This window comes from Cariama cristata, unplaced genomic scaffold, assembly GCF_000690535.1.
Source record: "Cariama cristata isolate BGI_N322 unplaced genomic scaffold, ASM69053v1 scaffold26448, whole genome shotgun sequence".
NCBI lineage: Eukaryota > Metazoa > Chordata > Aves > Cariamiformes > Cariamidae > Cariama > Cariama cristata.
Window position 1 is genome coordinate 1 of NW_009632016.1, and position 14,119 is coordinate 14,119.

Sequence of the window (14,119 nt, forward strand, 5' to 3'; positions counted from 1 at the left end):
TGGCCCTGTTTGTTTCCAGCCCCGCGAGCGCTTTGCCGTGTGGGCGAGCGGCATTATCTCCGCTGTGCAGCTGGGATAACCCATGCATGGAAAAGTGGCAACTTGCCTCCGGCGAACAAGGGGGGTATCGGAGAGGAGGAGATAATCCGCCTGGCCCCGCTCCCAGCCCACATCCCCACGGGCTTTGCCTTCCTGCTCTACAGGCGAGGCCGATTTTCATCCCGATCCCACGCAGCCCAAAGCCCCCAGCCCCGGTGGTCCCCGACCCACCACCCCCGCAGCGGGCAGGTCCCTCTCCTGGACCTTCATCTCTCCGCAGAGAAAACCATTACAGAGAGGAGAGAGACAGCGTAAACGCCTTAACGAAACCAAGGGCATGTTTTGACTATTTAAGGTGTTTTCCTCTAAAACAACTTGGAGACAATTTGCACTGCACGGATCTGGCGGTTTCACGGGTCTAAACAGCACGGGGGGAGGTAAAGAGGGAGGTTGGGGGGTGCAGAAAATAGGGGGGAACACTTAAATCGCAGAAACACTCTTCATCCTGACTCACCTGGCTGTTTCCACGGGACACTCACCCCACCACTGCGCAGGGTGGGGGGCCCAAACCACGCACAAACTGCTCCGTGCCCCCCAAAAGGGCACCCAGCGCTTGCACCCGGCTCCTGCCGACGCTTTCCAGGGAAACCTTGGCTTTGCTCACGCTGCCTGAGGCATGAGCGAAGTTTATTTTTAGAGCCTTTGAAAACTGCTGAGAAGGAAGGAGATAGAAAACCACGTGCGAAGGCTTTCTCCCAAGCAGCACCTTCTGTTACAAACCACCTCCGACCATCACCTGCCCCGGCTGCGGGATGCTGCCGGCTCGGCCGAGCCCTTCCCAGGTTTGTCCACGTACCTGGGTCAAGGGAGCAGTGAGGAGGAGCCCCCCGAGCCGGCTGTTATCCCAGAGGACATCCCCGTCCCGTAGAGGTCATAACCAAATTGCAGATGCTGCAGCGCAGCAAAGCGGAGACTTGACCAGGGCTGAGCAGCAGCAGGAGGGGTCAGGGCAGGTCCAGGACCAAGTGCAGCATCCCTGAGGGCACACACACCCTAAGGACAGCTTCTTGGCAATGCCCAGGACATCGGGAAGCCCAAACCCCAGCCTTAGGGACTCTGGACTGCTGCTTCCATTAAACCAGGTGAGGGTCCCACCCCTTTTTCACCAAATCCCTAATGAAGCTGCTGATGAGAAAAAGCTGTGTTGTCCTCACAGGCAGGGCTCAGAGCATCCTCTGCCTCAGGCAGCAGCAGCCATCAGGTGACGGGCACTGCCTGGCCCTTGCAGAGGGCTGTTGCACAAAGAGAAGCACAGCTCCCATGTTAGGATGCTGTGAGGGCAGAAGGAAAGCTGAAAGGAGGACAGGCACGGCCAGGGCAGGCTGGGCCCTCCTGCAACCCCTCTGCTTCACGCCCAAGAGCAGACACGTCCAGGAAGGATCAGAAAACCCTGATAAAATGGGGGTAAAGCCATTCCCTTGTGATACACGGCATTTCCTCTGCGGCAGAGGAATGGGATGGCATCGGTGCGGGCTGGGACTCCTGGGCTGAGGAAGCATCCGAGCACGAGGGGCACGGTTGGCTCAGGTGTTGGGGGGCAAAACAGGAGAAGCATCAGCAGTTTTGTGCAGCTCCCCCAAGTCGCTGGGGTGCCCTCCTTCATCTCTGCTTTGGGTTAGCTCTGCTCCAGCTGCCCGAGCACCAACCGTCCTCGAACAGAAGGAGTTTGAATTAGTTGTTGAACTAATCAGCAGATGCAAATAAGCTTCAAGACGGAGAAAAGCTGATTTGCATCTCCTTTTAACACCCCGGTGCCACTGCACCAGTTTCTGGCTATGGGGGGCAGAGTCAGCCCTAAAATCTCAGCAGAGACAAGACCAGGGCTGCCTTTGAAAGAGCAATTAAATCGAGCCACCTCATGCTTGGAGTGTGATAGAGGGTCGGAGGCAAAGCTGCTTTTGATGTGCAAATAACCTGCAGCAGGGCTCTCCCCACCAGCCTGCTCCCCTGCCTTACATCTGCCAGTCCCAACTGAAAACCCAAGGGGCAGGGTGGGGGGGAAACGTGTCCAGTGTTTGCTCTGCTCCTCTCCTAAATAAGCTGACAGCTGGCGTGTGCTTCTCGGAGGGACTGACATCAGTTGGCAAAGGGGGATAAGACCCCCAGGCAGTCCTCATTAGTCATTATAAAAAAAAAAAGAAAAAGAAAAAAGAAAACAGCATGTAAATGCACTAAGGCAGCAGCTGGGAGATCAGCACGTCCCATTTAACATGGTACCTGCTGTCTCCGCGCCGTGAAATATTGGGCTGTTTGTTTAGCACCCGGCTAAGTGCCACGTCAGGAGCTGCTCGCTCCTGGCCGGGCAGGGACACGGAGCCCAAGGATGGGTCCCAGCACAGCCCGGCCTGACACCACGCAGAGGGGCACCTCTTCCACCCTGCCCTGACTGCCTTTTGCTTTCCCAGGCCATTTTCCCTGCAAAGGGCTATGTTCTCAGCTCAGTGCTAAAAGAGCTGTGCTGCAAGCCCCAGCCTGCTCCCGGGGCCTGCGGCTGCTGGCAGCTAAAGCTCTTTTTGCCATTCCTCTCTTACAGGGCGCTGTGCCAGGCTCCGACTGCTCGCTACCTGGGAGCTTCTGGGCTGTAGGGCAGGGGCTGTTGTAACCCAGGAACGGGGCTGTGGGCTCAGGGGGACAGCGATGCTGCGCCTGTGTTGGCAGATGTGTTTTCTCCAGCAGCCGGGAAGCATGAGCCAGGAGGAAGACGGAGATTTCTGCCCTGCTTCGAGTCTCCAGAGCCGGAGGAGAGCAGGGTCAAGCGTGCCCGGCGATCCCGGTGGGAGTCCGGGAGTCCCTGACAGCGAGGAGCAGCGTGGCAGCGCAGCTGCTCATGTGCACACATCCAGGGAGCCGAAGGGACAGGATGGAGCTGGGTATTGCCACCAAACCCCTGCCAGGCATACCTGCCTCATTAAACCAGCAGTTCCAGAGGTTTAAACAGCGAGCAAGCCCGCATTAACGCCCCCAGCTAAGAGCTGAAGAGCCTCAGCAGGCTGCTGTTACGCCTAAAAGCACCACCTTATCCCTTGACCTTACAAAGCCAAGCGAACCGGAGCCAGCCCTACCCCTGCTCTCCACAAGCACCATTCAAAAACTTGGTGCATGGGCAGTCAGCGACATCCAAGCAAGCTAGGAAGCATCCATGGATGCATTGCTGCTTCCAGCAGGTCTGATAACTTCTGAAGCAGTTCTTGCATTGCTGTCTAAATAGCTAATTGGAAAAAAAGATTATTTTAAGGTGATACAGGACCTGAAATAGCCTTGTCCTTCTGGACTGCAGCAACACAGCTGAGCGGAAAACCGACATGCAGCAGCTCGCTCCATCCCATCTCCGCTCGTTTCTGGCCGGGCACGCAGTGCCGCTGCGTGGCTGCCACGCTCGCCGGAGCTCAGCCGGCCTCTCCCTGCAATACAGGCTGAGCACGTAGCTCCCGTGTGCTGCAGACAACAGCTATTTTATCCCCGGCACAAAGCCACTCTTGCTATTTATATTCATCCCAAACCTTTGTCTGGCCCAGATGAGCCACGCTATCAATTGATGACTTGCCTGTGCATCGGAGCTGCCCACCAGCCTGCCTGGAGCCACAGAATACATCTCATTCTTCCCCCCTTTGCTCCCATCAGCTGCAAATTAGTAAAGCTTAATTGCCATGAATATTTTCATAATTGCAGAATTCCTTTTGCTCCATAACATATGCACATTTCGGTTACCCATATGCAGACACTTGCAGGTATCATGAGAGGCAGCTGCCTTGCTCAGCAGCACTCACCCACCCTCGGGAATGCTTGTTCAACCTTTGGACCCAAAACCTGTCACCTGCTGAGGGATTTCAGGAATTCACCGGACTTTGGAATTTCTCCTCTTACTCATGTTTTCAAAACCTGCGTTACTGAGCACGGACGGTTGCCGTCTGTACATGAAGTTATTCCCCTGCCCTAACCACGGCCTCTCCCCAAGACAGAGGGACTGTAACTGACAGGGTAGAAAAAAAAATAAAATCAAAAGCACTTGTCCCAACTTTTTTTAAAGTATCAGACATGTTTTTAGTATACTACATCCTCCCTTCCTCTTCCTCCACCACATTAAACAGTCAGTCTTTCAAGCTCTGTGGGACAATCAAAGCCATTATTAATACTGAGGCTATGGGATCTGTAACTTAAGTGTCTCTCCTGGTGAAAAACATACTGCAGGAACCAGCTCGGACATTTATATGAGGGTGTTTTTTTTAAAAAAAAAAATGGGCTAATGTCTTTACTACTTCAAGGTCTTATACTTCTGTACAAGAAACAGCTCAAATTATAGCATAGTACAACATTTAATAGGAGAAGACCTGAGACAGCCTCAAGCTTTTATCAGTCAGAACAAACTCTGTTTGTGGAGACGGTGTCGGTGTAGCCCAGCACATCAGGGCACAACCCTTTCAAAAGATAAATACCAAAAATCAGCAGAAAGGAAAGGTGCTTTCTTCCCTCGTTAAGTGCCTGGTTTTGATGTGCACATTGTTCAGCAAAGCAAGGTGTGTTTGGGTTTACCTCCGCTCTCTGGAGTACATCAGGAAGAATCCCCCATCTCCCCCTTTCGCACTGTTCTCAGTCTCTCGCCTTCACCAGCCACGCTGCATCCCAAACGCACAGGAAAAAAAAAATAATCTCACACCAGTTAATTCACAGAGAGGGACTGACGCCAGGAATTTAAAGCACAGTCACGGCCCGTGCTGTCTGCACAGAATACCTGAAGAAACCCACCCAGGCCCCCCTGACCCGTAGTAGTACTGTTCATACAGAAAATTTAAAGTCAACATATGCCTAAGCTCATTTTCAAGGAGCCTTTTAAGGTTTCCTAGCCTCCCCTAGTGCAAACGACCCCTGCAGACGCATGTGGAAACAGTGCTATCGCGTTACCCTCCAACATTCCTGCAAAGCCTTTACCCGTGACTGCATCACCCACCCACTCCAGCCGCACAAAGCGTTCAGTCCTGAACCTGAAGGACAAATTCTCACCAACAAAAGGAACCAGGCTCTAGTAATAACATGGGGGTGGCTCAAGTGGCCCTCACTGTGCATAGAAATTGAAGTGAAAACTGTTTTCAGCACATTATGAAGTACTTTCATTCATGTAAACAGGATCCCCAGTAGCAAAGGACATCTTAGCCACTGCTGAAAGACCTGAAGTTGTTTTCAGCCACAGAATCACAAAAGCTTCCATTTTGTTCAACACTTTCCATATTTAATTTATTTAGATATTCTCTACATTAAAGTATTCTCATGCCAACATTTCCAACCTCCCGTCCCTACCTCAAGAAAAATAGACTTGACAGAGCTTTAGGGTGGAATGCACTGGAATAAAGTTGCTATTGCGCCCAAGTTACAGTGAACACTGAACAAACTATAGAACAAACTGCACATAGGAGACGTCAGGGAAAGCTGGAATTAGTACGCTATCGTTCAAGTCATGTTAGCACCTTCCTAGACAAGCACTGAAGGCATTTAGAGAGGTGCAACATGCTTTGGTTAGCTAGACCAGAGCTTAGACTACATTAAGCCTGGAAAAAAGCAAGAAAGCCTGCCAGCACTGGGCTTGGAGCCTCATCTGAACCAATCTGAAAAAACAACACTGAATTGACTAGCCAAGTTTGCAGTGTTTGGGAATGCTGAGCTCTCCTGGCTAGCCAAGTCTGTGCCTGGAGTGCAAACCACAACAGTTTCAAACACAACTCGGGACCCAGTGCCACCTAGAGCATGCTTTATAACAGAATTCAAAATATCCATTCACACATTAAGCTGCTTTCTCCTGTTGCATCATTCAGTACAAGATATACTTTAAAAGCTGACCTCCCACCAGCACAACTGTGTCAGGCAGAGTTTTGTTTTTTTCACATCTCATATAATCCCCCCTTCAGTAGCAGCACAAAGCCTTGAATTACCTACAGTTTTGTCCATTGGGATGCCACTGATCTCAGAATGCTTTAGCTGCTGTTTTGTGTCTCTGGCCTTTCCGGAATTCAAAGGAAAAAAGTGTAAGTAGGAACTTACTCTGCAAACTTCAATTTAAAACCTTTAATTCAGTAATTAAGCCTTATCATGCTACCTTCAGGTAGCAAACCACTGGCCTGTGACCTCTGAAAAGACCCTGTGCTAGTGGAAAAGCACCTAGTGTGCTTACTAGTGTCCTCCACCCGTGCATACCTTTAAGAATCTTAAGCCACAGTTAAAAATCAGTGACTTGCATTTTTCAGAAAGGTATGCTGTCATGCACCACGCTTTCCACATATTAGCCTGGTCCTCAGGCACAACAGCAGGACAGCAGAGTGCCATCTGTTCTACCAGCAGCATGGCAACTGCATATGATCCGACTGAGCAGATGCTTTGGACAAAGGAAGTCACATTTGCTCTTTCCTGTTTTCTAAACCACGTGCTCCTGGCTTGAAAGTAAAGATTTGCAATTTCTGGTAATCCTCAGACATTCCCTTGAAATGTCTACAAAAGGTCCAGTTCAAAAAAAAAAAAAACAAAACAAAACACCACATGCTTTGTGATAGCTATTGCACATTTGTAAGAGCTTGCCTAAACATCTTCCTGAAGATCCAGGCTTTGGAAGAAGGGATATTTTAAAAACTGGTATCAGTGTACATTGGAACACTGGCAAAAATGTCACCTATTCTTGGTTTTAATTGTAAGGGCGACAAGTAAACACCAACACATGAAAAGAGAAAACAAACAGCATTTCACAGAGCAAGGAGTTAGAGATGCTGCTGTGGCTAGTGTTTTGCAGTCGAATCTCGAGGATAGAATTCAGCCAGCGTTGTCTGAGGAATTCTCTTCAACATCTCCTTGGGGAAGATTCGCAAAAGCTGCCATCCAATGTCTAAGGTCTCATAAACAGTGCGATTTTCATAAGGACCTGCAGGAAGCAATCACAGACTGAAATATAGGGCAGGAAAGTGTCTCACCACCAGGCAGATCTGAGAACAAGACCTTCTAGGTGTTAATGTATACTGTGATGTTCTTGAAAAAGACACTTACCCTGAGCAATGAAGTTCTTCTCAAACTTCTGCAGAAACTCCAGATACAGAAGATCATCTGAGGTAAGAGCTTCCTCACCAACTACAGCCTTCATAGCCTGTACATCCTTTCCAATAGCATAGCAAGCATACTAAAAGGGACAGAAACAAAAGTGCTTTTACCTTGATCATCCATGCAACACTTTCTGTTCCAACTCAAACAAAGGGTCTCACTAAACATTCAGTCAATGCTTCAAAGCAGCCTCAGGAGTGTTCCGGATTGCAACTGTTTGGCATGCCCTTCACAGGCTGTTTAGCAAAAGGTGTATTTGAAATACACCTCTGCTCCTCTGAGGAGACTTTTACCTACCAGTTGGTTGGATACATCTGCGTGATCCTTCCTGGTCATACCCTCTCCAATAGCTGACTTCATCAGTCGAGACAAGGAAGGCAAGACATTAATAGGCGGGTAAATCTGGAGGGAAAACACATCCAAGAATTTCAACATTAATACTTCAAAAAGTACAGAGTAATCTTAAATATGTTCTAACTGGTACGGTACACACCTGTCTGTTATGCAGCTGCCTGTCCACATAGATCTGTCCCTCAGTGATGTATCCAGTCAAGTCAGGGATAGGATGAGTAATATCTGTGGAAAAAAAAAACAAAACAGTTTGACAGTTTTCAGACCTTTTCTATCCATTCTAGCAGTGATGCAGCAGCTTTTTGCAGTTAAGTGACTTCTGAAGTAAAATGCCACCAGTTAGTACCCCCATACATCACTAAGTGCTCTTATGTAAGGATCAGAGCTGTAAGCACTCCTGACAGGGGCTGGAGAACAGTTCTGAAGCCTGAAATGAGCAAAGCATTTCTATCAGCAATATAGACAGAGAACGCAGGCAAGAAATGCCATATTCAAATGGAAATCTAAAGGTCACAGGACCTCCTGTCTTGCTCTGTGTCCAAAATAAGGCAGGCTGCTCTAAAGGAGTCCTTTAAAGTGGTATTCATTAAAAAACACTTGGGAAAAAAAAAAAAAATCACTCACCATCATTGGGCATGGTAAGAATAGGAATCTGAGTAATGGAACCATTTCTGCCTTCCACACGCCCAGCACGCTCATATATAGTAGCCAAGTCGGTGTACATGTAACCTGGGAAACCTCGACGGCCAGGCACTTCCTCTCTAGCTGCTGAAACCTGAGGCAATCCAGAAAAACATTTCCAAGAAGTCAGATTACTCACACAGACCTGCTGTCTCCCCTAATTAAGCTACACTAGTGACTTAAAGTACCTCTTCCTGCCGGTGATACCAAAACACAGCCACATAAACCCCTGTTAAGAGAAGTATGTCACCACGTATGACAAGATAAGATGCCAAGGCAAATCTGCAACAATAATATCAAACTGCCGAATGCCACCAGTCAAATAAGTTTAGCTATCACAGAGGCAATAGCTGTTCGACTGCTGAACATAATCCTAGACAATCAATGAATAACTAAAAGCCTCACTAGCTATTTAAGAACATCGCAATAAATACTAATTGTAACAGCTTGAGCAGAAGTTTACATTCTCACTTTAATACTACAAACCCTTTCTGCCAACATGCAGCATGCGAGTTAATAAATGTGTACCTCTCGCAGAGCTTCGGCATAGGAGCTCATATCTGTCAGAATGACCAGCACATGCTTCTCACACTGATATGCCAAAAACTCCGCTGTTGTTAGAGCTAGTCGAGGTGTGATAATGCGTTCAATGCTGAAATAGAACAGTATGGTATTATTTATGACAAGTGCTTTAATGCCGCAAGGTAACAGTCTGAAGTTACAAATACTTTAAAACCCACTGAAAATCTGTTACATTCACCAACTGGAGTACCAGCATCTCATGCTCAACTTCGCTGCAAAACGCCAACATAAGCGACATCTGGCAGGAAGCCAGCGAGGCTCCATCTTCCAATTTGCTCGTTCTTCTCAGCCTTTTCCCAACCAACACATTGTTAACTACTTACGTCGGATCGTTGGCCAGATTCAGGAACAGACACACGTTGTCCATGGACCCATTTTCCTCAAAGTCCGATTTGAAGAACCGAGCAGTTTCCATGTTCACCTAAATCACAAGATTAAGGCATCAGCTCCAGATCAGATTTTAGCGTACTACATTTTGCCTCATAGTAAGGTCTAAACACCTCAATAATGCATAAGCAAAGCTGTCTGTATGATGAAGACATGCCTACATTCCTAACAGAATAAGCTATTTCTAGAAATCCAGGCTAGAGATTAAGTTTAAGATACTTCATGCTGATCAAACACACTTTGTTACAGTACTTCTGGCCATTGAGATTTTCAGTCATTCAGCCAACCAATTCAGCACTGTTCAGTTATATACTTAAAACCTACTTAGAATACTTCAGCTGCTCTCAGCATTGTCTTATTTATTACTCACACATCATTTTCCCCCAATAATATTGACTTACACCCATTGCAGCAAACACAATAGCAAAGTTTTCTTCACTGTAGTCCATCACATCTTTGGATTTCTTCACCAAGCCAGCTTGGCGACATATCTGAGCTGCAATCTAGGGGAGAAAAAGCATTTCACTCCATCTGTGTATTTGATGCTACTACACAGACCAGAATTTATCTTAAGTTTACTTGTTAACCCCAGTGAAATGCAAGCCACTAACCATGTAGAGAGTAGCTTTGAGTACTCACCTCATTGTGGGGCAAGCCAGCAGCTGAAAATATGGGGATTTTCTGTCCCCTGGCAATACTGTTCATACCATCTATAGCAGAAATGCCAGTCTGGATCATTTCTTCTGGATAGATACGACACTGGGGATTGATTGGCTGACCTGTTGTATTTAAGAGAACACATGTTATTTCATGTACACATTTGAAGCCTGATCAAACTACCACTGACCTTGAGCACAGATCTAAGGTTCATGCCAAAAGGTGCAAACCCCACTGTCAGACCTAAGAATCTTTAGATGCGCTTATCAAACCTGAGCCTTTTGTAGATCCCAAGACTCTGGCATTCTGCAGTCATGTAAACAGTAAGAGTGCTTTCAGGAAAAGCCTGTCACGTTATTAGCTTTTTATCTCTGGAGGCTGTATAATTAAGACAGTCTACAAATACTTCAAAGAACAGCTTCCAAGCATTACAGAAAACAGTTATTTTTCTGCTCATCTTCCTGCACTTGTATAAATTTGATTTGAGTTTGATAGCACGCACATACTTAAAAATGAGATTAAACTCCCCCTACCAGATCTATGTTCAAAACCAAATCTACTGTAACATTCAGAAACCAGAACAAACAGATTTGTCTTTAACTCCATACCAGAAATGTCAAGGAAATCTTCAGCCAAAACAATGGGGCCTCTGTCTATAGGTTTTCCTGATCCATTAAATACTCTGCCTACAAGGAATAGCAATAAAACAAAAACGTAAATTACTGTTAAAATAAGCTAGCGTGTGACAAATCTGTTCATTCTTCAAAGCAACATGCGAGTACTTACCAAGCATATCCTCAGAGACAGGGGTTCGAAGAATATCCCCGGTAAACTCACAAGATGTTTTCTTAGCATCGATACCAGAAGTTCCTTCAAACACCTGTAAATAGACAGAATATATAGAAGAAAAAAACCAAACCACAGGAAAAAGGGGTATTGTACTTTACAAAATAACACACTAGAATGCTGCTTCACAGCTTGAGAACTCTATCAGCCACAGGGCAGAAAAACAAGGCAGTCCTCTCCAAGGAAAGGATTTCAAGAGCAGCTTGCTAATACAAAACATCACATAAAAACCTACTTTAAACAAAATTCACGAAGAGTATCAGCAGCAACCCACAAACCCAGTGCCATTCCTTTGATCTCAATTATTTCCCTTTGCCAACAGGGTAAAGTTCTTCAGATAAGAATTAATATTAACAAGAAACAGCTGCTTAGAAGAAATACCTGCATCCACATGGCATAGGAGTTGATCTTGAATCTAATACTGTACAATTACAGTATGATTCCTTTAATCTAGCAGCAAAGACATCTATGGGGGAATGCAAATTAAAAATGTCACCATACTCTAGTTTTCAAGCTTCTAAAATTATTCATGCCACTTGCACTTGGAATAAGTAGGTGATTTTTTTTTTTTTTTAAACTTACAGTACCAAAGGAACATATCACAAGATAGATTTGACATAGTTCAGACACATGCTAATTAATAAAATATTTTTCTGTTGCAACAAGAGACACTCCTGTCTCTAGTCATACCTGAACCACAGCTTTGGAGCCACTGACTTCCAGAACCTGCCCACTTCTTCTTGTGCCATCAGGAAGAGTCAAGTGGACAATCTCTGCGTACCTAGGAAACTGAAGATGAGCAAGAAAGATGGTGAAAAGCATTAAAACCCAAAAGAACAGTCACAAAACAAAAGTTATCAGTTTCAAGCAAGCTTAAGCTTAGCAACTACTCACTTTTATTTTTAAAAAGAATTTTATCATCAGAACAAAACTCATTCCAAGGCAATTAAAATTGACAAGGTTGAAGCCATTTTTACAGGGACTATATAGCACTTGCTCAGAGTTGCAGGCTGCAGAAAGACCCGACAGAACCCATTCTAAAAACCCTAGGAGTCCTGAAATACTAATGGAAAGCCACCACGCAGCATCTGACAATAAGAAGAAAAAGCTGGTTTTTGCCTGTACATAGCATCGGTTGCTTGCCTTCAACAGCAACTTGCTAGTAATCTGAAAACAAGCCAAAGCTGTTTACAGTTCCCTTTTACAGAGAACTTAAGCTTTGGTAACAAAAAGGTCAAGAACAAAGTCAATAGGTATGTTTCTGCATTCAAATTTAGACAACACTTGGGGGATTCTGGTAAAACTGTTTCCTTTCTTTCCCCCAACAGTCTCAACAACTCTCCTTTTCTTCCAGGACATGGACAACTCTCCTTAGCTTTACAGCAATTTGCATATTCTCATTTATCTCACCAGTCAGAAACATACCTTGCATTAAAATTGCTCAGTGGAACCATGAATTTCACTAGTCTGGATTTAACCTGTCACAGCTTTTCTTGTAAACTCTCCCTCAAAGCGCTTCATTCATTAAGAATCTGAATCTTTACCTTAACTTGATCCAAGATAACCAGGGGACCATTCACACCTGATACAGTTTTATAAGCTGAAAGAAAGCAAGCCACAAGTCAGGTACTTCCTCAGAACATCAGAAATACACTACACAAAGTTTTCAAAGTTCCATTCCTATCAGGAGTGTCAGGTTTGCAGATTTTAGGCCCAGCTCCATACCGCTTCTCTGTTTATTATGAACTCTACAAGAAAGATTAGGTATGGAATTGTGTGGCCAGCATTTGCTGCTGCTACTTGCAAAGCACCTGAGGTAACATTAAGATATACGATATTGCTATTTTCTTGTCCATCACAGAAATTCACCACAAGTCTATGTCCAGGGATAATTTGAATGCCACCAGAAAGAGCAATACAATGTAGAGTTGATATTTTAAGCTAAGAAAAATACACAGTTGCAAGATCTTTAAGATGCAGGGATTATCACAAATTACAGATGTTGTTAAGAAAATGTCACCGCAATTTACGTTCCACAAACAGTGAGAAGACCTTAACATCAATACTCAACTTCTAGGCCTTCTTTAACCACAGAAGCGTCCTGCTCCACGACACTGAAACAGCCCATATGAAAGCCTGTCCTTAGCAAAGCAAGGAGATTTCGTGCTCAAAAACTGATCAGCAGAGTTCTTACAGTAAGTTGTGAGTTTTGGCACACTGCTAAGAGGAAACCTTGTAACACCTTCCCCATCTCCTGAGATAAGATCAATGCACTATACTGAATTTCATCTTAGCCAAACAGTTCCTACTCTTGGGTTATCCTGGTTTAACTTAAGGATTGACATCTGATAGAAGGCCACAGCTAGCCAGCTGATCAGAAGGCTCACCTCTTAAAAAGATCAGCAGCTCAAGTATTAGCATTACAGACAACTTTCTGAAGCACCATGTGCCCAGAATTCATCCCTCTGCTACCAGCCTAGCAGAAAAGCTGTGAAAACGTAGTAAACGGTCCTCCTGCATTGCTCTAAGGACACGCTAGTATCCCAGCTAGAGCCCAGCATCACTCGGTCCACAGATAAAAGTAACACTGAGTCAAAGCTTTATCAGGGTCACAAGGAGCAGTGACCAAGAGAGTGACTGTTAATCACTTCTCATCCCTGGGAGGGGAAAAATGAGCAAGTGGAGCCATTTGCAGAAGAGGAAAGACACCAGCACCGGTTCTTGGTCACGCTACAAGGCAGAGGAAACAGGCACTCGTGGTACTAGGAAAGATCACAAATTCCACCAACACCAGGCCACAGGGAATCACCTGGCTTAGCCGCTTCAGCCTGCCCAGGTTTGGCACACATACCATGTGTCGTCTAGACTGTCAACAATGTCGTGTTTACACTTAAACAAACGGTTTGAACTGTTGCAATGTAATCTCTTTATCGGCAATAATCAAAACTGCATGAGATAAGGTTTGAGGGTCACTGGATGTATAAGATAGCCAGAACTCCTCTTTCTCAGTTCTACTCTTGTCAAAATCTTGCTAAACACCCTGAGACACAACATGTGTCCCTGAGTTAGTCTTAATCAAAAGCACAAGCTGGCCTGCTCCTTTCACCTAAGCAAGGAGAATTACACACACATGATACTATGAAGAGGGGTCTGCCTAGACTCCAAGTGTTTGCAGCCCACTGTCCACGAGAAACGGAAAACATTATCTTCAGCAAAGCATTTCATCTCGTGACTGTCTCATGAGCACTTCCTCCTCAGTCAACGGGAAAGGGCTTACACTCCTTCCTTTGTACACAAGAAAATATTTCCTTGACATCAATCAGCATCTACTCCCCTTGAAAGCAGCTCACCACCGACTCTAGATTCTCATTTCCAATAAGATCCACCAGCTCTACGACAAACCAAAAGCAACTGAAATGTTTTTCCTATCCGGCTCGCAAGCGAT

At 45.7% G+C, this 14,119-nt stretch overlaps 1 protein-coding gene across 1 annotated transcript; it reads right to left on the reverse strand.

The window, feature by feature from the left end:
* Positions 1-6,274: 6,274 nt before the first annotated feature.
* Positions 6,275-12,274, reverse strand: ATP6V1B2 (ATPase, H+ transporting, lysosomal 56/58kDa, V1 subunit B2; the record flags this gene model as incomplete). The annotated part of the gene is made up of 13 exons (XM_009706197.1): positions 6,275-6,997; positions 7,120-7,249; positions 7,468-7,572; positions 7,664-7,746; positions 8,146-8,296; positions 8,731-8,854; positions 9,108-9,205; positions 9,573-9,674; positions 9,811-9,950; positions 10,437-10,514; positions 10,615-10,708; positions 11,365-11,463; positions 12,219-12,274. Coding segments are annotated over 13 exons (1,403 nt in total), but the record flags the coding sequence as incomplete, so codon positions are not given.
* Between the last annotated feature and the right edge of the window lie 1,845 nt (positions 12,275-14,119).